This window comes from Pristiophorus japonicus, chromosome 14 (assembly GCF_044704955.1).
Source record: "Pristiophorus japonicus isolate sPriJap1 chromosome 14, sPriJap1.hap1, whole genome shotgun sequence".
NCBI classification, from domain to species: domain Eukaryota; kingdom Metazoa; phylum Chordata; class Chondrichthyes; family Pristiophoridae; genus Pristiophorus; species Pristiophorus japonicus.
In genome coordinates, this window is record NC_091990.1 from 58170378 (window position 1) to 58198124 (window position 27747).

The 27747-nt window shown below is 48.7% G+C and overlaps 1 protein-coding gene across 1 annotated transcript in view; it reads left to right on the forward strand.

The window, feature by feature from the left end:
- The window catches only part of oscp1b (organic solute carrier partner 1b), a 97432-nt gene continuing 69685 nt past the window's right edge, over positions 1-27747 (forward strand). Inside the window, exon 1 of the mRNA XM_070899243.1 lies at positions 1-199. Coding sequence (XP_070755344.1) covers positions 88-199 — 112 coding nt within the window. The 5' untranslated portion in view covers positions 1-87. The remainder of the gene's footprint in view (positions 200-27747) is intronic.

The window sequence follows — 27747 nt, forward strand, 5'->3', positions numbered from 1 at the left end:
TTGCGTCACTCACCTGGCAACGGAAGCGTCAAGGCAACAGCGAGCGGAGCGCGGGTCCGGCCAGGCCCAGATTCTCCCGGCCGCGACATGTCGCTGCGGACACTACCTCTACTCTTCATTAACCTGGGCGGAGAGATGCTCTACATCCTGGACCAGCGGCTCCGGGCCCAGAACATCCCGAGCGACAAGGCCAAGAAAGGTAGTGAGGCCCGCGGCCTGGGGGAGGGGAACCGAGCGGTGGGTGGGCGCAACACCGGGCCCAACGGCTCAGTAATCTGTCCACAAAAACACCCAGTTCCCGGGTCAGTAATCTGTCCACATATACACCCAGTTCCCGGGTCAGTAATCTGACCACAATATACACCCAGTCCCCAGGTCAGTAATCTGACCACAATAGACACCCAGTCCCCATGTCAGTAATCTGTCCACAATATACACCCAGTCCCCGGGTCAGTAATCTGTCCACGTATACACCCAGTCCTTGGGTCAGTAATCTGTCCACAATATACAACCAGTCCCCGGGTCAGTAATCTGTCCACATAGACACCCAGTCCCTGGGTCAGTAATCTGGCCACAATATACAACCAGTCCCCGGGTCAGTAATCTGTCCACATACACACCCAGTCCCCGGGTCAGTAATCTGTCCACATGTACACCCAGTCCCCGGGTCAGTAATCTGTCCACATGTACACCCAGTCCCCGGGTCAGTATTCTGTCCACATGTACACCCAGTCCCCGGGTCAGTAATCTGTCCACATGTACACCCAGTCTCCGGGTCAGTAATCTGTCCACATATACACCCAGTCCCTGGGTCAGTAATCTGGCCACAATATAAAACCAGTCCCCGGGTCAGTAATCTGTCCACATATACACCCAGTCCCAGGGTCAGTAATCTGTCCACATATACACCCAGTCCCCGTGTCAGTAATCTGTCCACATATAAACCCAGTCCCCAGGTCAGTAATCTGTCCACATATACACCCAGTCTCCGGGTCAGTAATCTGTCCACACATACACCGAATGCCCGGTCAGGAGTCTGTCCTCATTATACACCCAGTCCCCGGGTCAGTCAACTGTCCACATATACACCCAGTCCCCGGGTCAGTAATCTGTACACATATACACCGAATGCCCGGTCAGTCATCTGTCCACATATACACCCAGTTCCCGGGTCAGTAATCGATCCACATATACATCCAGTCTCAGGGTCAGTAATCTGTCCACAGATACACCCAGTCCCCGGGTCAGTAATCTGTCCACATATCCACCCAGTCACCGGTTCAGTAATCTGTCCGCAATTTTCACCCAGACCCCAGGTCAGTAATCTGTCCACATATAAACCCAGTCTCCGGGTCAGTAATCTGTCCACACATCCACCGAATGCCCGGTCAGGAATCTGTCCACAATATACAGCCAGTCCCCGGGTCAGTAACCTGTCCACATAGACACCCAGTCCCTGGGTCAGTAATCTGGCCACAATATACAACCAGTCCCCGGGTCAGTAATCTGTCCACATAGACACCCAGTCCCTGGGTCAGTAATCTGGCCACAATATACAACCAGTCCCCGGATCAGTAATCTGTCCACATATACACCCAGTCCCCGGGTCAGTAATCTGTCCACATATACACCCAGTCCCCAGGTCAGTAATCTGTCCACATATACACCCAGTCCCCGGGTCATTAATCTGTCCACATGTACACCCAGTCCCCGGCTCAGTGATCTGTCCACATACACACCCAGTCCCCGGGTCAGTAATCTGTCCACATATACACCCAGTCCCCGGATGAGTAATCTGTCCACATACACACCCAGACCCCGGGTCAGTAATCTGTCCACATGTACACCCAGTCCCCGGGTCAGTAATCTGTCCACATGTACACCCAGTCCCCGGGTCAGTATTCTGTCCACATGCACACCCAGTCCCCGGGTCAGTAATCTGTCCACATGTACACCCAGTCACCGGGTCAGTAATCTGTCCACATATACACCCAGTCCCTGGGTCAGTAATCTGGCCACAATATAAAACCAGTCCCCGGGTCAGTAATCTGTCCACATATACACCCAGTCCCCGGGTCAGTAATCTGTCCACATATACACCCAGTCCCCGGGTCAGTAATCTGTCCACATATACACCCAGTCCCCGGTTCTGTAATCTGTCCACAAAAACACCCAATCTCAGGGTCATAATCTAGCCACATATACACCCAGATCCCGGGTCACTAACCTGTTCACAAAAACACCGAATGCCCGGTCAGTAATCTGTCCAAATATACACCCAGTCTCGGATCAGTAATCTGCCCACATTTACACCCAGTCCCCAGTTCAGTAATCTGTCCACAATATACGCCCAGTCCCCAGTTCAGTATTCTATCCACATTTACACCCAGTCCCCGGGTCAGTAATCTGTCCACCTATACACCCAGTCTCCGGGTCAGTAATCTGTCCACATGTACACCCAGACTCCGGGTCAGTAATCTGTCCACATATACACCCAGTCTCCGGGTCAGTAATCTGTCCACATATACACCAAATACCCGGTCAGTCATCTGTCCACAATATCCACCCAGTCCCCGGGTCAGTCATCTGTCCACATATACACCCAGTCACCGTTTCAGTAATCTGTCCACAATTTTCACCCAGACCCCAGGTCAGTATTCTGTCCACATATACACCCAGTCCCCGGGTCAGAAATCTGTCCACATATAAACCCAGTCTCCGGGTCAGTAATCTGTCCACATATACACCGAATGCCCGGTCAGTCATTTGTCCACATATACACCCAGTTCCCGGGTCAGTAATCTGTCCACATATACACCCAGTCTCTGGGTCAGTAATCTTGCCACATGTACACCCAGTCCCCGGGTCACTTACCTGTCCACATATACACCGAATGCCCGGTCAGTAATCTGTCCACAATATGCACCTTGTCCCCGCATCAGTAATCTCTCCACATATACAGCCAGTTCCCGGGTCAGTAATCTGTCCACACATACACCCAGTCCCCGGGTCAGTAATCTGTCCACATATACACCGAATGCCCGGTCAGTCATCTGTCCACAATAGACACCCAGTCCCCGGGTCAGTCATCTGTCCACATATAGCCCCAGTCACCGGTTCAGTAATCTGTCCACAATTTTCACCCAGACCCCAGGTCAGTATTCTGTCCACATATACACCCAGTCCCCAGGTCAGTAATCTGTCCACATATACACCCAGTCCCCAGGTCAGTATTCTGTCCACATTTACACCAGTCACCGGGTCAGTAATCTGTCCACATAAAAACCCAGTCCCCGGGTTCATAATCGATCCACATATACACCCAGTCTCTGGGTTCATAATCTGTCCACATTTACACCCAGTCACCGGGTCAGTAATCTGTCCACATATACACCCAGTCCCCAGGTCAGTAATCTGTCCACATATACACCCAGTCCCCGGGTCAGTAATCTGTCCACATGTACACCCAGTCCCCGGGTCAGTGATCTGTCCACATACACACCCAGTCCCCGGGTCAGTAATCTGTCCACATATACACCCAGTCCCCGGATGAGTAATCTGTCCACATACACACCCAGACCCCGGGTCAGTAATCTGTCCACATGTACACCCAGTCCCCGGGTCAGTAATCTGTCCACATGTACACCCAGTCCCCGGGTCAGTATTCTGTCCACATGCACACCCAGTCCCCGGGTCAGTAATCTGTCCACATGTACACCCAGTCACCGGGTCAGTAATCTGTCCACATATACACCCAGTCCCTGGGTCAGTAATCTGGCCACAATATAAAACCAGTCCCCGGGTCAGTAATCTGTCCACATATACACCCAGTCCCCGGGTCAGTAATCTGTCCACATATACACCCAGTCCCCGGGTCAGTAATCTGTCCACATATACACCAGTCCCCGGGTCAATTATCTGTCCACATATACACCCAGTCCCCGGGTCAGTAATCTGTCCACATATACACCCAGTCCCCGGGTCAGTAATCTGTCCACATATACACCCAGTCCCCGATTCTGTAATCTGTCCACAAAAACACCCAATCTCAGGGTCATAATCTAGCCACATATACACCCAGACCCCGGGTCACTAACCTGTTCACAAAAACACCGAATGCCCGGTCAGTAACTTGTCCAAATATACACCCAGTCTCGGGTCAGTAATCTGCCCACATTTACACCCAGTCCCCAGTTCAGTAATCTGTCCACAATATACACTCAGTCCCCAGTTCAGTATTCTATCCACATTTACACCCAGTCACCGGGTCAGTAATCTGTCCACCTATACACCCAGTCCCCGGGTCAGTAATCTGTCCACCTATACACCCAGTCTCCGGGTCAGTAATCTGTCCACATGTACACCCAGACTCCGGGTCAGTAATCTGTCCACATATACACCCAGTCTCCGGGTCAGTAATCTGTCCACATATACACCAAATACCCGGTCAGTCATCTGTCCACAATATCCACCCAGTCCCCGGGTCAGTCATCTGTCCACATATACACCCAGTCACCGTTTCAGTAATCTGTCCACAATTTTCACCCAGACCCCAGGTCAGTATTCTGTCCACATATACACCCAGTCCCCGGGTCAGAAATCTGTCCACATATAAACCCAGTCTCCGGGACAGTAATCTGTCCACATATACACCGAATGCCCGGTCAGTCATTTGTCCACATATACACCCAGTTCCCGGGTCAGTAATCTGTCCACATATACACCCAGTCTCTGGGTCAGTAATCTTGCCACATGTACACCCAGTCCCCGGGTCACTTACCTGTCCACATATACACCGAATGCCCGGTCAGTAATCTGTCCACAATATGCACCTTGTCCCCGCATCAGTAATCTCTCCACATATACAGCCAGTTCCCGGGTCAGTAATCTGTCCACACATACACCCAGTCCCCGGGTCAGTAATCTGTCCACATATACACCGAATGCCCGGTCAGTCATCTGTCCACAATAGACACCCAGTCCCCGGGTCAGTCATCTGTCCACATATAGCCCCAGTCACCGGTTCAGTAATCTGTCCACAATTTTCACCCAGACCCCAGGTCAGTATTCTGTCCACATATACACCCAGTCCCCAGGTCAGTAATCTGTCCACATATACACCCAGTCCCCAGGTCAGTATTCTGTCCACATTTACACCAGTCACCGGGTCAGTAATCTGTCCACATAAAAACCCAGTCCCCGGGTTCATAATCGATCCACATATACACCCAGTCTCTGGGTTCATAATCTGTCCACATTTACACCCAGTCACCGGGTCAGTAATCTGTCCACATAAAAACCCAGTGTCTGGGTCAGTAATCTGTCCACATATGCACCCATCCCCGGGTTCGTAATCGATCCACATATACACCCAGTCTCTGGGTTCATAATCTGGCCACATATCCACCCAGACTCTGGTCATAATCTGTCCACAATATACACCCAGTCCCCGGGTTAGTAATCGATCCACATATGCACCCAGTCTCTGGGTTAACAATCTGGCCACATATACAGCTAATCCCCGGGTCAGTAAACTGTCCACATATACCCCCAGTCCCCAGATCAGTAATCTGTCCGCATATACACCCAGTCCCCGATTCTGTAATCTGTCCACATTTCCACCCAGTCCCCGAATCACTAATCTGTCCACATACACACCGAATGCCCGGTCAGTAATCTGTCCACAATATACACCCAGTCCCGGGTCAGTAATCTGTCCACATATACACCCAGTCCCCGGGTCAGTAATCTGGCCACAATATACACCCAGACCCCGGGTCAGTAATCTGGCCACAATATAAAACCAGTCCCCGGGTCAGTAATCTGTCCACATATACGCCCAGTCCCCGGGTCAGTAATCTGGCCACAATATAAAACCAGTCCCCGGGTCAGTAATCTGTCCACATATACACCCAGTCCCCGGGTCAGTAATCTGTCCACATATACACCCAGTCCCCGATTCTGTAATCTGTCCACAAAAACACCCAATCTCAGGGTCATAATCTAGCCACATATACACCCAGACCCCGGGTCACTAATCTGTTCACATATACACCGAATGCCCGGTCAGTAATCTGTCCAAATATACACCCAGTCTCGGGTCAGTAATCTGCCCACATTTACACCCAGTCCCCAGTTCAGTAATCTGTCCACAATATACACCCAGTCCCCAGTTCAGTATTCTGTCCACATTTACACCCAGTCCCCGGGTTAGTAATCGACCCACATATACACCCAGTCTCTGGGTTAATAATCTGGCCACATATCCACCCAGACTCGGGTCATAATCTGTCCACAATACACACCGAATGCCCGGTCAGTCATCTGTCCACAATATACACCCAGTCCCCGGGTCAGTCATCTGTCCACATATACACCCAGTCCCCGGGTCAGTAATCTGTCCACATATACACCCAGTCCCCAGGTCAGTAATCTGTCCACATATACACCCAGTCCCCGGATCAGTAATCTCTCCGCATATACACCAAGTTCCCGTGTCAGTAATCTGTCCACATATGCACCCAATCCCCGGGTCAGTAATCTGTCCACATGTACACCCAGTGTCCGGGTCAGTAATCTGACCACATATACTCTCAGTCCCCGGGTCAGTAATCTGTCCACATATACACCCAGTCCCCGGGTCAGTAATCTGTCCACATATATACCGAATGCCCGGTCAGTCATCTGTCCACAATAGACACCCAGTCCCCGGGTCAGTCATCTGTCCACATATAGCCCCAGTCACCGGTTCAGTAATCTGTCCACAATTTTCACCCAGACCCCAGGTCAGTATTCTGTCCACATATACACCCAGTCCCCAGGTCAGTAATCTGTCCATATGTGCACCCAGTCGCCGGGTTAGTATTCTGTCCACATATACACCCAGTCCCCGGGTCACTAATCTGTCCACATATACACCCAGTCCCCAGGTCAGTATTCTGTCCATATGTACACCCAGTCACCGGGTCAGTAATCTGTCCACATATACACCCAGTCTCCGGGTCAGTAATCTGTCCACACATACACCGAATGCCCGGTCAGTAATCTGCCCATAATGTACACCCAGTCCCCGGATCAGTAATCTGTCCGCATATACACCCAGTCCCCGGTTCAGTAATATGTCCACATATACACCCAGTCCCCGGATCAGTATTCTGTCCACATAAACACCAAGTTCCCGGGTCAGTATTCTGTCCACATATACACCAAGTCCCCAGGTCAGTAATCTGACCACATATACCCCCAGTCCCCAGGTCAGTATTCTGTCCATATGTACACCCAGTCACCGGGTCAGTAATCTGTCCACATATACACCCAGTCTCCGGGTCAGTAATCTGTCCACACATACACCGAATGCCCGGTCAGTAATCTGCCCATAATGTACACCCAGTCCCCGGATCAGTAATCTGTCCACATATACACCCAGTCCCCGGGTCACTAATCTGTCCACATATACACCCAGTCCCCAGGTCAGTATTCTGTCCATATGTACACCCAGTCACCGGGTCAGTAATCTGTCCACATATACACCCAGTCTCCGGGTCAGTAATCTGTCCACACATACACCGAATGCCCGGTCAGTAATCTGCCCATAATGTACACCCAGTCCCCGGATCAGTAATCTGTCCGCATATACACCCAGTTCCCGGGTCAGTAATCTGTCCACATATACACCCAGTCTCCGGGTCAGTAATCTGTCCACATATAAACCCATTCTCCGGGTCAGTAATCTGTCCACACATACACCGAATGCCTGGTCAGTAATCTATCCACAATATACACCCAGTCACCGGGTCAGTAATCTGCCCACATGTACACCCAGTCCCCGGTTCAGTAATATGTCCACATATACACCCAGTCCCCGGATCAGTATTCTGTCCACATAAACACCAAGTTCCCGGGTCAGTATTCTGTCCACATATACACCAAGTCCCCAGGTCAGTAATCTGACCACATATACCCCCAGTCCCCAGGTCAGTATTCTGTCCACATATACACCCAGTCCCCGGGTAAGTAATCTGTCCACATATACACCGAATGCCCGGTCAATAATTTGTTCACAATATACACCCAGTCCCCGGGTCAGTAATCTGTCCACATATGCACCGAATGCCCGGTCAGTCATCTGTCCACATATACACATTCAGGAAAGATAGAATAAAAGGAAAAGGAGGTGTGGTAGCATTGCTGGTTAAGGAGGAAATTAAGGCAATAGTTCGGAAGGACATTAGCTTGGATGATGTGGAATCTATATGGGTAGAGCTGCAGAACACCAAAGGGCAAAAAACGTTAGTGGGAGTTGTGTACAGACCTCCAAACAGTAGTAGTGATGTTGGGGAGGGCATCAAACATGAAATTAGGAGTGCATGCAATAAAGGTGCAGCAGTTATAATGGGTGACTTTAATATGCACATAGATTGGGTTAACCAAGCTGGAAGCAATACGGTGGAGGAGGATTTCCTGGAGTGCATAAGGGATGGTTTTTTAGACCAATATGTCGAGGAACCAACTAGCGGGGAGGCCACCTTAGACTGGGTGTTGTGTAGTGAGAGAGGATTAATTAGCAATCTCGTTGTGCAAGGCCCCTTGGGGAAGAGTGACCATAATATGGTGGAATTCTGCATTAGGATGGAGAATGAAACAGTTAATTCAGAGACCATGGTCCAGAACTTAAAGAAGGCTAACTTTGAAGGTATGAGGTGTGAATTGGCTAGGATAGATTGGCGAATGATACTTAAGGGGTTGACTGTGGATGGGCAATGGCAGACATTTAGAGACCACATGGATGAATGACAACAATTGTACATTCCTGTCTGGCGTAAAAATAAAAAAGGGAAGGTGGCTCAACCGTGGCTATCAAGGGAAATCAGGGATAGTATTAAAGCCAAGGAAGTGGCATACAAATTGGCCAGAAATAGCAGCGAACCCGGGGACTGGGAGAAATTTAGAACTCAGCAGAGGAGGACAAAGGGTTTGATTAGGGCAGGGAAAATGGAGTACGAGAAGAAGCTTGCAGGGAACATTAAGACGGATTGCAAAAGTTTCTATAGATATGTAAAGAGAAAAAGGTTAGTAAAGACAAACGTAGGTCCCCTGCAGTCAGAATCAGGGGAAGTCATAACGGGGAACAAAGAAATGGCGGACCAATTGATTTGGTTCGGTATTCACTAAGGAGGACACAAACAACCTTCCGGATATAAAAGGGGTCGGAGGGTCTAGTAAGGAGAAGGAACTGAGGGAAATCCTTATTAATCGGGAAATTGTGTTGGGGAAATTGATGGGATTGAAGGCCGATAAATCCCCAGGGCCTGATGGACTGCATCCCAGAGTACTTAAGGAGATGGCCTTGGAAATAGTGGATGCATTGACAGTCATTTTCCAACATTCCATTGACTCTGGATCAGTTCCTATGGAGTGGAGGGTAGCCAATGTAACCCCACTTTTTAAAAAAGGAGGGAGAGAGATAGCAGGGAATTATAGACCGGTCAGCCTGACATCGGTAGTAGGTAAAATGATGGAATCAATTATTAAGGATGTCATAGCAGTGCATTTGGAAAGAGGTGACATGATAGGTCCAAGTCAGCATGGATTTGTGAAAGGGAAATCATGCTTGACAAATCTTCTGGAATTTTTTGAGGATGTTTCCAGTAGAGTGGACAAAGGAGAACCAGTTGATGTGGTATATTTGGACTTTCAGAAGGCTTTCGCCAAGGTCCCACACAAGAGATTAATGTGCAAAGTTAAAGCACATGGGATTGGGGGTAGTGTGCTGACATGGATTGAGAACTGGTTGTCAGACAGGAAGCAAAGAGTAGGAGTAAATGGGGACTTTTCAGAATGGCAGGCAGTGACTAGTGGGGTACGACAAGGTTCTGTGCTGGGGCCCCAGCTGTTTACACTGTACATTAATGATTTAGACGAGGGGATTAAATGTAGTATCTCCAAATTTGCGGATGACACCAAGTTGGGTGGCAGTGTGAGCTGCGAGGAGGATGCTATGAGGCTGCAGAGCGACTTGGATAGGTTAAGTGAGTGGGCAAATGCATGGCAGATGAAGTATAATGTGGATAAATGTGAGGTTATCCACTTTGGTGGTAAAAACAGAGAGACAGACTATTATCTGAATGGTGACAGATTAGGAAAAGGGGAGGTGCAAAGAGACCTGGGTGTCATGGTACATCAGTCATTGAAGGTTGGCATGCAGGTACAGCAAGCGGTTAAGAAAGCAAATGGCATGTTGGCCTTCATAGCGAGGGGATTTGAGTACAGGGGCAGGGAGGTGTTGCTACAGTTGTACAGGGCCTTGGTGAGGCCACACCTGGAGTATTGTGTACAGTTTTGGTCTCCTAACATGAGGAAGGACATTCTTGCTATTGAGGGAGTGCAGCGAAGGTTCACCAGACTGATTCCCGGGATGGCGGGACTGAAATATCAAGAAAGACTCGATCAACTGGGCTTGTATTCACTGGAGTTCAGAAGAATGAGAGGGGACCTCATAGAAACGTTTAAAATTCTGACGGGGTTAGACAGGTTAGATGCAGGAAGAATGTTCCCAATGTTGGGGAAGTCCAGAACCAGGGGACACAGTCTAAGGATAAGGGGTAAGCCATTTAGGACCGAGATGAGGAGGAATTTCTTCACCCAGAGAGTGGTGAACCTGTGGAATTCTCTACCACAGAAAGTTGTTGAGGCCAATTCACCAAATATATTCAAAAATGAGTTAGATGAAGTCCTGACTACTAGGGGGATCAAGGGGTATGGCGAGAAAGCAGGAATGGGGTACTGAAATTGCATGTTCAGCCATGAACTCATTGAATGGCGGTGCAGGCTAGAAGGGCCGAATGGCCTACTCCTGCACCTATTTTCTATGTCTATGTTTCTATACCCAGTTCCCGGGTCACTAATCTATCCACATATACACCCATTCCCCGGGTCAGTAATCTGTCCACATATACACCCAACCCCCGGGTCAGTAATCTGTCCCCAGAGACACCCAGTCCCCGGGTCAGTAATCTGTCCACATTTACACCCAATCCCTGGGTCAGTAATCTATCCACAATATACACCCAGTCCCCGGGTTAGTAATCGATCCACATATACACCCAGTCTCTGGGTTAATAATCTGGCCACATATCCACTCAGAATCGGGTCATAATCTGTCCACAATACACACCCAGTCCCCGGGTCATTAATCTATCCACAATACACACCCAGTCCCCGGGTCAGTAATCTGTCCACATATACAGCTAATCCCCGGGTCAGTAATCTGTCCACAATTTTCACCCAGACCCCAGGTCAGTATCCTGTCCACATATACGCCCAGTCCCCGGGTCAGTAATCTGTCCACATAAACACGCAGTCCCGGGGTCAGTAATCTGTCCACATATACACCCATTCCCCGGATCAGTAATCTCTCCGCATATACACCAAGTTCCCGTGTCAGTAATCTGTCCACATATGCACCCAATCCCCGGTTCAGTAATCTGTCCATAATATACACCCAGTCCCTGTGTCAGTAATCTGTCCACATATACTGCTAGTCCCCGGATCAGTAATCTGTCCACATTACACCCAGTCCCCGGGTCAGTAATGTGCCCACATGTACATCCAGTCCCCGGGTCAGTAATCTGTCCGTATGTACACCCAGTCCCCGGGTCAGTAATCTGTCCAAATATCCACCCAGTCCCCGGGTCAGTAATCTGTCCACAGATACATCGAATGCCCGGTCAGTAATTTGTCCACAGTATACACACAGTTCCCGGGTCAGTAATCTCTTCGCATTTACATCCAGTCCCTGGTTCAATAATCTGTCCACAATATACACCCAGTCATCATGTCAGTATTCTGTCCACATTTCCACCCAATTCCCGGGTCAGTAATCTGTTCACAATATAGACCCAGTCCCCAGGTCAGTAATCTGAACACATATACTCCCAGTCCCCTGATCAGTCATCTGTCCGCATTTGCACCCAGTCCACGGGTCAGTAATCTGTCCACATATACACCCAGTCCCCGGGTCAGTAATCTGTCCACATATACACCCAGTCCCCGTGTCAGTAATCTGGCCACAATATACACCCAGTCCCGGGGTCAGTAATCTGTCCACAATATACACCCAGTCCCCGATTCTGTAATCTGTCCACATATACACCCAGTCCCCGGGTCACTAATCTGTCCACATTTACACCCAGTCACCGGGTCAGTAATCTGTCCAGATAAAAACCCAGTGTCTGGTTCAGTAATATGTCCACATATGTACCCAGTCCCCGGGTTCGTAATCGATCCACATATACACCCAGTCTCTGGGTTAATAATCTGGCCACATATACACCCAGTCCCCGGGTCAGTAATCTGTCCACATAGACACCCAGTCCCCGGGTCAGTAATCTGGCCACAATATACAACTAGTCCCCGGGTCAGTAATCTGTCCACATATACACCCAGTCCACGGGGCAGTAATCTGTCCATATCTACACCCAGTCCCCAGGTCAGTAATGTGCTCACGTGTACATCCAGTCCCCGGGCCAGTCATCTGTCCGCATGTACACCCAGTCCCCGGGTCAGTAATCTGTCCACAGATACATCGAATGCCCGGTCATTAATTTGTCCAAAGCATACACCCAGTTCCCGGGTCAGTAATCTGTCCACATTTACATCCAGTCCCCGGGTCAATAATCTGTCCAAAATATACACCCAGTCATCAGGTCAGTATTCTGTCCACATTTCCACCCAGTCCCCGTGTCAGTAATCTGACCACATATACACCCAGTCCCCAGGTCAGTAATCTGGCCACATTTACACCCAGTCCGCCGGTCAGTAATCTGTCCACATATACACACAGTCCCCAGATCAGTAATATGTCCACAACATACACACAGTCCGCTGGTCAGCAATCTGTGCACATATACAACCAGTTCCCGGGTCAGTAATCTGTCCACATATACACCCAGTCCCTGTGTCAGTAATTTGTCCACATTTCGACCCAGTCCCCGTGTCAGTAATCTGTCCACATATACACCCAGTCCCCGTGTCAATAATCTGTCCACAATATACACCCAGTCCCCGGGTCAGTAATCTGTCCACATATACACGCAGTCCCCGGATCAGTAATCTGTCCACATATACACCCAGTCCCCGTGTCAGTAATCTGTCCACAGAGACACCCAGTTCCCGGTCAGTAATCTGTCCACAGAGACACCCAGTTCCCGGTCAGTAATCTGTCCACAGAGACACCCAGTCCCCGGGTCAGTATTCTGTCCGCATATACACACAGTCCCCGGATCAGTAATCTGTCCACAACATGCACCCAGTCCCCGGAGCAGTAATCTGTGCACAGCATACACACAGGTCCCGGGTCAGTATTTTGTCCGCATATACACCCAGTCCCCGGATCAGTAATCTGTCCACATATACACACAGTCCCCGGATCAGTAATATGTCCACAACATACACCCACTCCCCGGTTTAGTAATCTGTCCACAACATGCACCCAGTCCCCGGGTCAGTAATCTGTCCACAACATACACCCAGTCCCCGGATTAGTAATCCGTCCACAACATACACACAGTCCCCGGGTCAGTAATCCGTCCACATATACACCCTGTCTCAGGGTCAGTAATCTGTCCACATATACACCCAGTTCCCGGATCAGTAATCTGTCCACAACATTGACACAGTCCCCGGGTCAGTAATCTGTCCGCATATACACCCCGTCCCCGTGTCAGTAATCTGTCCACAACATACACACAGACCCCGGGTCAGTATTCTGTCCACATATACACCCAGTCCCCGGATCAGTAATCTGACGACAACATACACCCAGTCCCTGTGTCAGTAATCTGTCCACATATACTCCGAATGCCGGGTCAGTAATCTGTCCACAACATACACCCAGTCCCCGGGTCGTTAATCTGTCCACAGATACATCGAATGCCCGGTCAGTAATTTGTCCACAGTATACACACAGTTCCCGGGTCAGTAATCTCTTCGCATTTACATCCAGTCCCTGGGTCAATAATCTGTCCACAATATACACCAGTCATCATGTCAGTATTCTGTCCACATTTCCACCCAATTCCCAGGTCAGTAATCTGTCCACATATACACCCAGCCCCCAGGGCGGTATTCTGTGCACATATACACCCAGTCCCCGGGTCAGTAATCTGTCCACATATACTCCCAGTCCCCGGGTCAGTAATCTGGCCACATATACACCCAGTCCCCTGGTCAGTAATCTGTCCACATATACACCCAGTCCCCAGATCAGTAATATGTCCACAACATACGCACAGTCCGCTGGTCAGCAACCTGTCCACATATACACCCAGTTCCCGATCAGTAATCTGTCCACATATACACCCAGTCCCCGGGTCAGTAATCTGTCCACATATACACCCAGTCCCCGTGTCAGTAATCTGTCCACAGATACACCCAGTCTCCGGGTCAGTAATCTGTCCACATATACTCCGATTGCCGGGTTAGTAATCTGTCCACATATACACCCAGTCTCCGGGTCAGTAATCTGTTCACACTATACACCCAATTCCCAGGTCAGTAATCTGTCCACATGTCCACCCAATCACCGGGTCAGTAATCTATCCACATATACACCCAGTCCCCAGGTTAGTAATCTGTCCACATAAACATCCAGTCTCTGGGTCAGTAATCTGACCACAATTTCCACCCAGTCCCCGGGTCAGTAATCTGTCCACATATAAACCCAGTCCCCGGGTCATAATCTGTTCACAATATACACCCAGTCTCTAGGTCAGTAATCTGTCCACATATACAACCAGTCTCTGGGTTAATAATCTGGCCACATATACAGCTAGTCCCCGGGTCAGTAATCTGTCCACAATCTACACCCAGTCCCTGGGTCAGGAATCTGTCCACAATGTACACCCAGTCCCCAGGTAAGTAATCTGTCCACAACATGCACCCAGTCCCCGGGTCAGTAATCTGTCCACAACATACACCCAGTCCCCGGATTAGTAATCCGTCCACAACATACACACAGTCCCCGGGTCAGTAATCCGTCCACATATACACCCTGTCTCAGGGTCAGTAATCTGTCCACATATACACCCAGTCCCCGGATCAGTAATCTGTTCACAACATACACACAGTCCCCGGGTCAGTAATCTGTACGCATTTACACCCAGTCCCCGGATCAGTAATCTGTCCACATATACACCCAGTCCCCGGAGCAGTAATCTGTCCACAACATTGACACAGTCCCCGGGTCAGTAATCTGTCCGCATATACACCCCGTCCCCGTGTCAGTAATCTGTCCACAACATACACACTGACCCAGGGTCAGTATTCTGTCCACATATACACCCAGTCCCCGGATCAGTAATCTGACGACAACATACACACAGTCCCCGGGTCAGTAATCTGTCCACATATACTCCGAATGCCGGGTCAGTAATCTGTCCACAACATACACCCAGTCCCCGGGTCGTTAATCTGTCCACATATACACCCAGTCCCCGGTTCAGTAATCTATCCATAATATACACCCAGTCCCTGTGTCAGTAATCTGTCCACATATACACCGAGTGTCGGGGTCAGTAATCTGTCCAAATATCCACCCAGTCCCCGGGTCAGTAATCTGTCCACAGATACATCGAATGCCCGGTCAGTAATTTGCCCACAGTATACACACGTTCCCGGGTCAGTAATCTCTTCGCATTTACATCCAGTCCCTGGGTCAATAATCTGTCCACAATATACACCCAGTCATCATGTCAGTATTCTGTCCACATTTCCACCCAATTCCCAGGTCAGTAATCTGTCCACATATACACCCAGCCCCCAGGGCGGTATTCTGTGCACATATACACCCAGTCCCCGGGTCATAATCTGTTCACAATATACACCCAGTCCCCAGGTCAGTAATCTGTCCACATATGCACCCAGTCCCCGGGTCAGTAATATATCCACATATACAACCAGTCCCCCGGTCAGTAATCTGTCCACATATACAACCAGTCTCTGGGTTAATAATCTGGCCACATATACAGCTAGTCCCCGGGTCAGTAATCTGTCCACAATCTACACCCAGTCCCTGGGTCAGGAATCTGTCCACAATGTACACCCAGTCCCCAGGTCAGTAATCTGTCCACAATATACACCCAGTCCCCGGGTCAGTAATCTATCCACATATACAACCAGTTCCCGGGTCAATAATCTGTCCACATATACAACCAGTCCCCGGGTTAATAATCTGGTCACATATACAGCTAGTCCCCGGGTCAGTAATCTGTCCACAATCTATACCCAGTCCCTGGGTCAGGAATCTGTCCACAATGTACACCCAGTCCCCAGGTCAGTAATCTGTCCACATATACAACCAGTCCCCCGGTCAGTAATCTGTCCACATATACAACCAGTCTCTGGGTTAATAATCTGGCCACATATACAGCTAGTCCCCGGGTCAGTAATCTGTCCACAATCTACACCCAGTCCCTGGGTCAGGAATCTGTCCACAATGTACACCCAGTCCCCAGGTCGGTAATCTGTCCACAATATACACCCAGTCCCCGGGTCAGTAATCTATCCACATATACAACCAGTTCCCGGGTCAATAATCTGTCCACATAGAAACTCAGTCCCCGGGTCAGTAAACTGTCCACAACATGCACCCAGTCCCCGGGTCAGTAATCTGTCCACATATACACACAGTCCCCGGGTCAGTAATCTGTCCACATATACACCCTGTCTCAGGGTCAGTAATCTGTCCACAATATACACCCAGTCCCCGGATCAGTAATCTGTCCACAACATACACACAGTTCCCGGGTCAGTAATCTGTCCACATATACACCCAGTCCCCGGATCAGTAATCTGTCCACAAAATACACACTGTCCCCGGGTAAGTAATATGTCCACATATACACTCAGTCTCCGGATCAGTAATCTGTCCACAACATACACCCAGTCCCCGGATTAGTAAGCTGTCCACAACATGCACCCAGTCCCCGGGTCAGTAATCTGTCCACATTTCCACCCAGTCCCCGGGTCAGTAATCTGTCCACAACATACACACAGTCCTGGGGTCAGTAATCTGTCCACATATTCACCCAATCCCCGGGTCAGTAATCTGTCCACAATATGCACCCAGTCCCCGGATTGGTAATCGATTCACATATACACCCAGTCTCTGGGTTAATAATCTGGCCACATATACAAGCAGACTCGGGTCATAATCTGTCCACATTATACACCCAGTCCCCGGGTCAGTAATCTATCCACAATATACAACCAGTCCCCGGGTCAATAATCTGTCCACAATATACACCCAGTCCCCGGGTCAGTAATCTGTCCACATGTGCACCCAGTCCCCGGGTCAGTAATCTGTACACATATACACCCAGTCCCCGTGTCAGTAATCTGTCCACAATATACACCCAGTCCCCGTGTCAGTATTCCATTCACATAGACACTCAGTCCCCAGGTCAGTAAACTATCCACAACATACACCCAGTCCCCGGGTCAGTAATCTGTCCACATATACACACAGTCCTCGGGTCAGTAATCTGTCCACATATACACCCAGTTCCCGGATCAGTAATTTGTCCACAACATACACACAGTCGCCGGGTCAGTAATCTGTCCAAATATACACCCAGTCTCCGGATCAGTAATCTGTCCACATATACACCCAGTCCCCGGATCAGTAACCTGTCCACATATACACCAAGCCCCCAGGTCAGTATTCTGTCCAGACGAACACCCAGTCCCCAGGTCAGTAATCTGGCCACATTTCCACCCAGTCCCCGGGTCAGTAATTTGTCCACAACATACACACAGTCCTGGGGTCGGTAATCTGTCCACATATACACCGAATGCCCGGTCAATAATTTGTCCACAATATACACCCAGTTCCTAGGTCAGTAATCTGTCCGCATTTACACCCAGTCCCCGGGTCAATAATCTGTCCACATATACACCCAGTCTCAGGGTCAGCAATCTGGCCACATAGATACCCAGTCCCTGGGTCAGTTATCTGTCCGCATATACAACGAAGGCCCGATCAGTAATCTGTCCACAATATGCACCTTGTACCCGCGTCAGTAATCTGTCCTCATGTGCACCCAGTTCCCGGTTCAGTAATCTGTCCACAATTTCCAACCAGTCCCCAGGTCCGTATTCTGTCCACATTTCACCCAGTCCCCGGGTTAGTAATCTGTCCACATATACACCAAGCCCCCAGGTCAGTATTCTGTCCAGACGAACACCCAGTCCCTGGGTCAGTAATCTGGCCACATTTCCACCCAGACCCCGGGTCAGTAATCTGTCCACACATACACCGACTGCACGGTCATTAATCTGTCCACATAGACACACAGTTCCCGGGGCACTAATCTGTCCACACATACATCGAATGCACGGTCTGTAATCTGTCCACATATATACCCAGTCCCCGGGGCACTAATCTGTCCGCATACGCACCGAATGACCGGTCAGTAATCTTTATCAATTGACACCCAGTCTCCGGGTCTATAATCTGTCCACAAAGACACCCTGTCCCTGCGTCAGTAATCTGCCCACATATATACCCAGCCCCTGGGTCAGTATTCTATCCACATATACACCCAGTCCCTGGGTCAGTATTCTGTCCACATATGCACCCAGTCTCCGGGTCAGTAATCTGTCCACATATATACCCAGTCCCCAGGTCAGTATTCTATCCACATATGCACCCAGTCCCTGGGTCAGTAATCTGTCCACATATGCACCCAGTCCCCGGTTCAGTAATCTGTCCACAGAAATACCCAGTCACTGGATCAGTAATCTGTCCACAGAAACACCCAGTCACTGGATCAGTAATCTGTCCACATACATAGCTAGTCCCCGGGTCAGTAATTTGTCCACTATATACACCCAGTCCCCGGGTCAGTAATCTGTCCACATATGCACCCAGTCCCCGGGTCAGTAATCTGTCCACATATGCACCCAGTCCCCGGTGCAGTAATCTGTCCACATATGCACCCAGTCCCCGGGTTAGTAATCTGTCCATTTATACACACAGTCCCCGGGTCAGTAATCTGTCCACAACATACACACAGTCCCCAGGTCAGTAATCTGTCCACATGTACACGCAGTCCCCGGGTCAGTAATCTATCCACATCAACACCTAGTCTCTGGGTCAGTAATCTGACCACAATATACATCCAGTCCCTGGGTCAGTTATCTGTCCACAATATAAGCCCAGTCCCCGGGTCATAATCTGTCCACAATATACGCCCAGTCCGCGCGCGGGTCAGCAATCTGTCCACAGATACACCCAGTCCCCGGGTCAGTAATCTGTCCACAATATACAACCAGTCTCTGGGTTAATAATCTGTCCACAACATAAACACAGACTCGGGTCATAATCTGTCCACAATATACAACCAATCCCCGGGACAGTAATCTGTCTGCATATACACCCAGTCCACGGGTCAGTAATCTGTCCACATATGCACTCAGTCCGCAGGTCAGTCATCAGTCCACATGTACACCCAGCTCCCGGGTCAGTAATCTGTCCACATATATACCCAGTCCCCGGGTCAGTTATCTGTCCACATATACACCCGGTCCCCACGTGAATGATCTGTACACATATACAGCCAGTCGCCAGGTCAGTAATCTGTCCACATATGCACCCAGTCCCCGGGTCAGTAATCTGTCCGCATAGACACCCAGTCCCTGGGTCAGTAATCTATCCACATATACACCCAGTCCCCGGGTCAGTAATCTGTCCGCATAGACACCCAGTCCCCGGGTCAGTAATCTGTCCACAATATACACCCAGTCCCCGGGTCAGTAATCTGTCCACATATACACCCAGTCCCCGGGTCAGTAATCTGTCCGCATAGACACCCAGTCCCCGGGTCAGTAATCTGTCCACATATACACCCCGTCCCCGGGTCAGTAATCTGTCCACAATATACACCCAGTCCCTGGGTCAGTAATCTATCCACAATATACACCCAGTCCCCGGGTCAGTAATCTGTCCACAATATACACCCAGACCCCGGGTCAGTAATCTGTCCACGTATACATCCAGTCCCCGGGTCAGCATGGATTCATGAAGGGGAAATCATGTTTAACTAATTTACTGGAATTCTTTGAGGATATAACAAGCATGGTGAATAGAGGTGTACCGATGGATGTGGTCTATTTAGATTTCCAAAAGGCATTCGATAAGGTGCCACACAAAAGATTACTGCAGAAGACAAAGATAAGCAGAGTCAGAGGAAATGTATTAGCATGGATAGAGAATTGGCTGGCGAACAGAAAGCGGAGAGTCGGGATAAATGGGTCCTTTTCGGGTTGGAAATCGGTGGTTCGTGGTGTGCCACAGGGATCGGTGCTGGGACCACTATACATATTGTTTACAATATACATAGATGACCTGGAAGAGGGGACAGAGTGTAGTGTAACAAAATTTGCAGATGACACAAAGATTAGTGGGAAAGCGGGTTGTGTAGAGGACACAGAGAGGCTGCAAAGAGATTTCGATAGGTTAAGCAAATGGGCTAAGGTTTGGCAGATGGAATACAATGTCGGAAAGTGTGAGGTCATCCACCTTGGGGAAAAAAAACAGTAAAAGGGAATATTATTTGAATGGGGACAAATTACAACATGCTGAGGTGCAGAGGGACCTGGGGGTCCTTGTGCATGAAACTCTTTTTGGAGTTTATCTGCAAAACATAAAACATTAAACCGTGCCACCCGACCTGGGTGACACACCAGACATTTACAAGGCCCTTTTTTTCCTTTTTTTTGTTTTTTTTGTTTTTTTTTTCTTTCTTTTTTTTGGTTTTTTTTTGGGCACTAAAATCACAATTTTTCCACAGTGCCCCCTATAAAAGGGAAGGGGACACTAAAAACACCGGCAATTAAAACAAATTAAACTTTAAAACGTAAAATCAAATTGAATCCTAAAAAGTTAGTTTGCAGGTGCAGCAGGCAATCAGGAAGGCGAATGGAATGTTGGCCTTCATTGCGAGAGGGATGGAGTACAAAAGCAGGGAGGTCCTGCTGCAACTGTATAGGGTATTGGTAAGGCTGCACCTGGATTACTGCGTGCAGTTTTGGTCACCTTACTTAAGGAAGGATATACTGGCTTTGGAGTGGGTACAGAGACGATTCACTAGGCTGATTCCGGAGATGAGGGGATTACCTTATGATGATAGATTGAGTAGACTGGGTCTTTACTCGTTGGAGTTCAGAAGGATAAGGGGTGATCTTATAGAAACAATTAAAATAATGAAAGGGATAGACAAGATCGAGGCGGAGAGGTTGTTTCCACTGGTCGGGGAGACTAGAACTAGGGGGCACAACCTCAAAATACGGGGCAGCCAATTTAAAACCGAGTTGAGAAGGAATTTCTTCTCCCAGAGGGTTGTGAATCTGTGGAATTCTCTGCCCAAGGTAGCAGTTTAGGCTAGCTCATTGAATGTATTCAAGTCACAGATAGATAGATTTTTAACCAATAAGGGAATTAAGGGTTACGGGGAGCGGGCGGGTAAGTGGAGCTGAGTCCATGGCCAGATCTTATTGAATGGCGGAGCAGGCTCGAGGGTCTAGATGGCCTACTCCTGTTCCTAATTCTTATGTTCTTATGTTCTAATGTCAGTAATCTGTCCACATATACACCCAGTCCCCGTGTCAGTAAAGTGGCCACAATATACACCCAGTCCCGGGGTCAGTAATCTGTCCACAATATACACCCAGTCCCCGGGTCAGTAATCTGTACACATATGCACCCAGTCCCCAGGTCAGTAATCTGTCCACATATACACACAGTCCCCGGGTCAGTAATCTGTCCACATATGCACCCAGTCCCTGGATCAGTAATCTGTCCACAACATACACACAGTCCCCGGGTCAGTAATCTGTCCACATATACATTCAGTTCCCATGTCAGTAATCTGTCCACAATATACAGCCAGTCCCCGGGTCAATAATCTGTCCACAATATACACCCAGACCCTGGGTCAGTAATCTGTCCTCATTTTCACCCAATCCCCGGGTCATAATCTGTCCAGATAGACACCCAGTCCCTGGGTCAGTATTCTGTCCACATATACACCCAGTCTCCGGATCAGTAATCTGTCCACATGTATACCCAGTCCCCGGATCAGTCATCTGTCCAGAACATACACACAGTCCCCAGGTCAGTAATCTGTCCACAATATACACCCAGCCCCCGGATCAGTAATCTGTTCACATATACACCCAGTCCCTGGGTCAGTAATCTGTCCCCATTTCCACCCAGTCCCCAGGTCCGTAATCTGTCCACATATACACCCAGTCCCCGGGTCAGTAATCTGTCCACATCAACACCCAGTCCCCGGGTCAGTAATCTCTCCACATATACACCCAGTCCCCGGGTCAGTAATCTTTCCACATATGCCCCCAGTCCCCGGGTCAGTAATCTGTCCACATATACTCCCAGTTCCCGAGTCAGAAATCTGTCCACAATATACACCCAGCTCCCCCCATATCCCAGTCAGTAATCTGTCTGCAATATAAACCCTGCTCCCCCCATATCCTGGGGCATTAATCTGTCCACAATATACACGCAGCTTCCCCCATACCCCAGATCAGTAATCTGTCTACTATATACACCCATTCATCCCATACCCTGGGTCAGTAATCTGTCTGCAATATATACCCATTCATCCCATACCCCGTGTCAGTAATCTGTCAACAATATACACCCAGCTCCCCCATACCCTGGGTCAGTAATCTCTCGACAATATACCCATTCATCCCGTACTCGGTCAGTAATCTGTCTACAATATACACCCAGCTCCCATCATATCCCAGGTCTGTAATCTATATTACATAATCTTAACACATACAGGAACAGGCTTTTCAGGCCCAACAGGTCCATGCCAGTGGTTATGCTCCACACGAGCCTTCTCCCACCCTTTTCATCTCCAGAGTAACTGCTGCCAACAAACTGGATGCTGCTCAGAAGCATTCTACGCGTAACTGTCAGTTTCCAAATAATAAAAATGAGCATTCACCACAATAGACAGAGGAGCTGATGGCGATAAGCACACTCGGCAAGAGTACAATAAAACTCTCTCAATCTGACAACATCCTAATATCACCTTCAAGTCACATTACAAGTCCTGCCATAACAGAAATTTCCACTCCGTCAGCTTTCTCTCTCAACAATCTGGGAGGTCCGTCGAGAACATACAAAAAAACCACAGAAACTCATGCGCATACTTTCGTTGGCAGCAGTCACGTCCTTTCATCTAACTCCATCAACATATCCTTCTATTCCTTTCTCCTCATGTGCTTACCTAACTTGCCCTTAAATGCATCAATGCCAGTCGCCTTAACTACTATCCTGATAGTGAGTTCCACATTATAACCACTCTCTCGGTAAAGAAGTTTCCCCTGAATTCCCTATTGGATTTATTAGTAACTATCTTGTATTTATGGACCCTAGTTCTCGACTCGCCCGCAAGTGAAAACATATTTTCTACATCCACCCTATCATAATCTTAAAGACCTTTATCAGGTCACCTCTCAAGTCTTTGCTTTTCTAGAGAAAAAAGTCCCAGCCTGTTCAACCTTTCCTGATAGATATAAGCTCTCAGTTCTGGTATCATTTTAGTAAATCTTTTTTGCACATTCTCCAATGCCTCGCTGTCCTTTTTAAAATAAGAACATAAGAAATAGGAGCAAGAGAAGGCCATTTGGCCCCTCGAGCCTGCTCCGCCATTCAGTAAGATCATGGCTGATCTGATCATGGACTCAGCTCCACATCCCTGCCCGCTCCCCATAACCCTTTACTCCCTTATCGCTCAAAAATCTGTCTATCTCCGCCTTAAATATATTCAATGACCCAGCCTCCACAGCTCTCTGGGGCAGAGAATTTAGGGTTAGGGTTAGGGTTTACAGCCCTCTGAGAGAAGAAATTTCTCTTCATCTCAGTTTTAAATGGCTGGCCCCTTATTCTGAGATTATGTCCCCTAGTTTTAGTTTCCCCTATGAGTGGAAATATTCTCTCTGCATCCAACTTGATGGACCCTCTCATTACCTTATAATTTCAATAAGATCACCTCTCATTCTTCTGAAATCCAATGTGTATAGGAACAATCTACTCAACCTATCTTCATAAGTCAACCCTCTCGTCTCCGGAATCAACCTAGTGAACTTTCTCTGAACAGCCTCCATTGCAAGAATATCCTTCCTTAAATACAGAGACCAAAACTACGCAATATTCCAGGTGTGGCCTTACCAATACCTGGCACAGTTGTATCAGGACTTCTCTGCGTTTTATACTCTATCCCCCTTGCAATAAAGGCCAACATTCCATTTGCCTTCCTGATTACTTACTGTACCTGCATACTAACTTTTTGAGCTGCATGCACAAGGACCCCCAGGTCTCTCTGTACTGCAGCACTTTGTGCAATTTTTCTCCATTTAAATTATAATTTGCTTTTCTAGTATTTCTGCCAAAGTGGATAACCTCACATTTTCCCACATTATACTACATCTGCCCAATTGTTGCCCACTCACTTAGCCTGTCTGTATCCCTTTGCAGATTATTTGTGTCCTCCTCACAATTTGCTTTCCCACCCATCTTTGTATCGTCAGCAAACTTGGCTACATTACACTCGGTCCCTTCATCCAAGTCATTTAATATAGATTGTAAATAGTTGAGGACCCAGCACCGATCTCTGCGCCATCCCACTAGTCATTGCCAACCAGAAAATGACCTATTTATCCCGACTCTCTGATTTCTGTTAGTTAGCCAATCCTCTATCTATGCTAATATATTACCCCCAACCCTGTGAGCTTTTATCTTCTGTAGTAATTTTTTATGTGGCACCTTATTGAATGCTTCTGGAAATCCAAATATACCACATCCATTGGTCCCGCCTTATCCACCCTGCTCGTTACATCCTCAAAGAACTCCAGCAAATTTGCCAAGCATGATTTCCCTTTCCTTAAACTATGCTGACTCTGCTTGATTGAATCATGCTTTTCCAAATGTCCCGCTACTGCTTCCTTAATAATAGACTCCAGCATTTTCCCAACCACAGATGTTAGGAGACCAGAACTTTTCACAGTGTGGTCGAACCACAGTTCTATATACGTTCAACATAACTTCTCTGCTTTTCAATTCTATTCCTCCAGAAATGAACCCCAGTGCTGTGTTTGCTTTTTGATGGCTTTATTAACCTGCGTCTCTACATTTAGTGATTTGTGTGAATGTACCCATAGATTCCTCTGTTACTCTACCCCATTTAGACTTTTACTTTCCAAGGAATATGTGGCCTCCTTATTCTTCCTACCAAAATGTACTAACTCACACTTATCTATACTAAAGTTAATGTGCTAATTATATGCCCATTCTGCAAATTTATTATTGTCTTCCTCTATTTTGTCACTGTCCTCCTGTACCAATTTGATGTAATCCGCAAATCTTGAAATTGTATTCCCGAGTCCAGATTGTTTATGTAAATGGCGAACAACAGTGGTCCCAGCACTGATCCTTATGGTACACCACTTCCCACCTTTTGCCAATCTAACTACATTTAACCCTGATTTTCTGTCTGGTAGACAGTTGTAATCCATTCTGCTACTTGTCCTCTGACACCACATGTTCTGATCTTAGTCATGAGTCAATTATGCAGCGCTTTATCGAAGGCCTTTAGAAAATCCAAATACATTACATCTACTGCATTACCCTTATCTACCCTTTCTGTTACTTCTTCAAAGAATTCAATAAGGTTGGCCAAGCGTGACCTGCCCTTTTGAAATCCGTGCTGACTACTCTATCATATTTTTGATTTCTAGATGTTTTTCTATTACATCTTTGAGTAAGGATTCCATTATCTATCCTACCACCAATGTTAAGCTAATTGATCTATAGTTCCCTGGTCTCCCTAGGTCTACAATATACACCCAGTTATCTCCATATCCCAGGTCAGTAAACTGTCTGCAATATACACCCAGTTTCTCCCCACCCTATACCCCGGATCAGAAATCTGTCGACAATATACATCCAGTCCTCCACCTATCACACTGAATTTGCAATCTGCTTTGGCTTTGTTAGCAGTTGTGAAAATGTTAGGGCTGGCTTTGATGATCAGAAAGAGCCATACAGATTGCAACCAAGTTGAACAAATAGTGCTGAATTTATTGGAGCAAAATGCACCACTGTAGGTTAAACCAATAGCAATGATTGTCACTTCTAATGAGTGGCCCTTGGGAGGTGTTGTAAATGAGCTTCTATTCCCCAGAGTGATTTAACAAATTGCTATGGCTGTAATTTTGGACCTGGCCACCTTTGACTTTAGCTGCTGTTAAAGATTTGCAACAAAAGGGCAGAGGTGAAATGCAAAGAAATAAAAATCCATGCAATAAAGGCCCAGTTTACAGCTGTATTCTATTCACTACATTTGCACTTGTTTTGCTGTGAAATTGTTTTCAAGTCTATCTAAGAAATTAATTTCCATGGATTTACAATTTCCCATTTTAAGATCTAACCTCCCTCTTCATTTCGATGGATATTGTCTCAGTTCTCATTCAGTGGGTTTGCAATTTAATCAAAACCATGAGCGGCTCTTTGTTTCAATGGATTTGCACTCTGTCTCATACTCTTTTCTTTTCCTTATAAAGGGCCCAAGTTTCGGGCCGCGCCTAGAATGGCGCAGCCCTGACCTGGACGCCCGTTTTTTGAGCCACAAAGTGCGCCTAAATAAAACTTACAGATTCTCCGGCTCCCTACAGGTCCTCTGGAGCCGGGCGCGGCGCAGCACGAGCTGTAGGGGGCGAGCTAGGTCCCTGCGCTGATAACAGTGCTGGGACCTCTGCACATGCGCGCTACAGTGGGCGCGCATGTGCAGTAGCTCCAGGCGCCCAAAACTGTGTGGGAGGGGCCCGAAGCATGAAGCCCCTAGTCCGGCCGAATGGCCTCACTGAGGCTGCGTGCATTAGGCTGCCTCCCATGCCCAGCTCCTGCTTCCTCCCGACCCGACTCAACTCCCGCTTCCACCCCCCCCCCGCCCCCAGACCGGACCCGACACCGACCCTGACCCGACTCCCGCTTCCCCCCCCCCCGCCCCCGGACCGGACTGGACCTGACCCGCGCTCCCCCCGACCCGACCCGCGCTCCCAACCCCGGACCCCGGACCCGACCGACCCAATGCCACCTACCTGTAAATCTAGTGCTGGGGACGGGCCCTGCCCGAAGTCTTGGGCCCGGCCGGGCCCGGCCTGTTCAGCCTCCCTCTCCCTTCTCCCTTCCCCGCCCCCCCCCTCCACCCTTCTCCTTTCTCCCCCCCCCCCCATCTCCTTTCCCCCCCTTCTCCTTTCCCCCCCTTCTCCTTTCCCCCCTTCTCCTTTCCCCCCTTCTCCTTTCCCCCCCTTCTCCTTTCCCCCCCTTCTCCTTTCCCCCCTTCTCCTTTCCCCCCTTCTCCTTTCCCCCCCCTTCTCCTTTCCCCCCCTTCTCCTTTCCCCCCCTTCTCCTTTCCCCCCCTTCTCCTTTCCCCCTTCTCCTTTCCCCCTTCTCCTTTCCCCCTTCTCCTTTCCCCCTTCTCCTTTCCCCCTTCTCCTTTCCCCCCTTCTCCTTTCCCCCTTCTCCTTTCCCCCCCATCTCCTTTGCCCCCCTTCTCCTTTCCCCTCCCCTTCTCCTTCCGCCCTTCTCCTTTCCCCCCTTCTCCTTTCCCCCCCTTCTCCTTTCCCCCCCCTTCTCCTTTCCCCCCCTTCTCCTTCCCC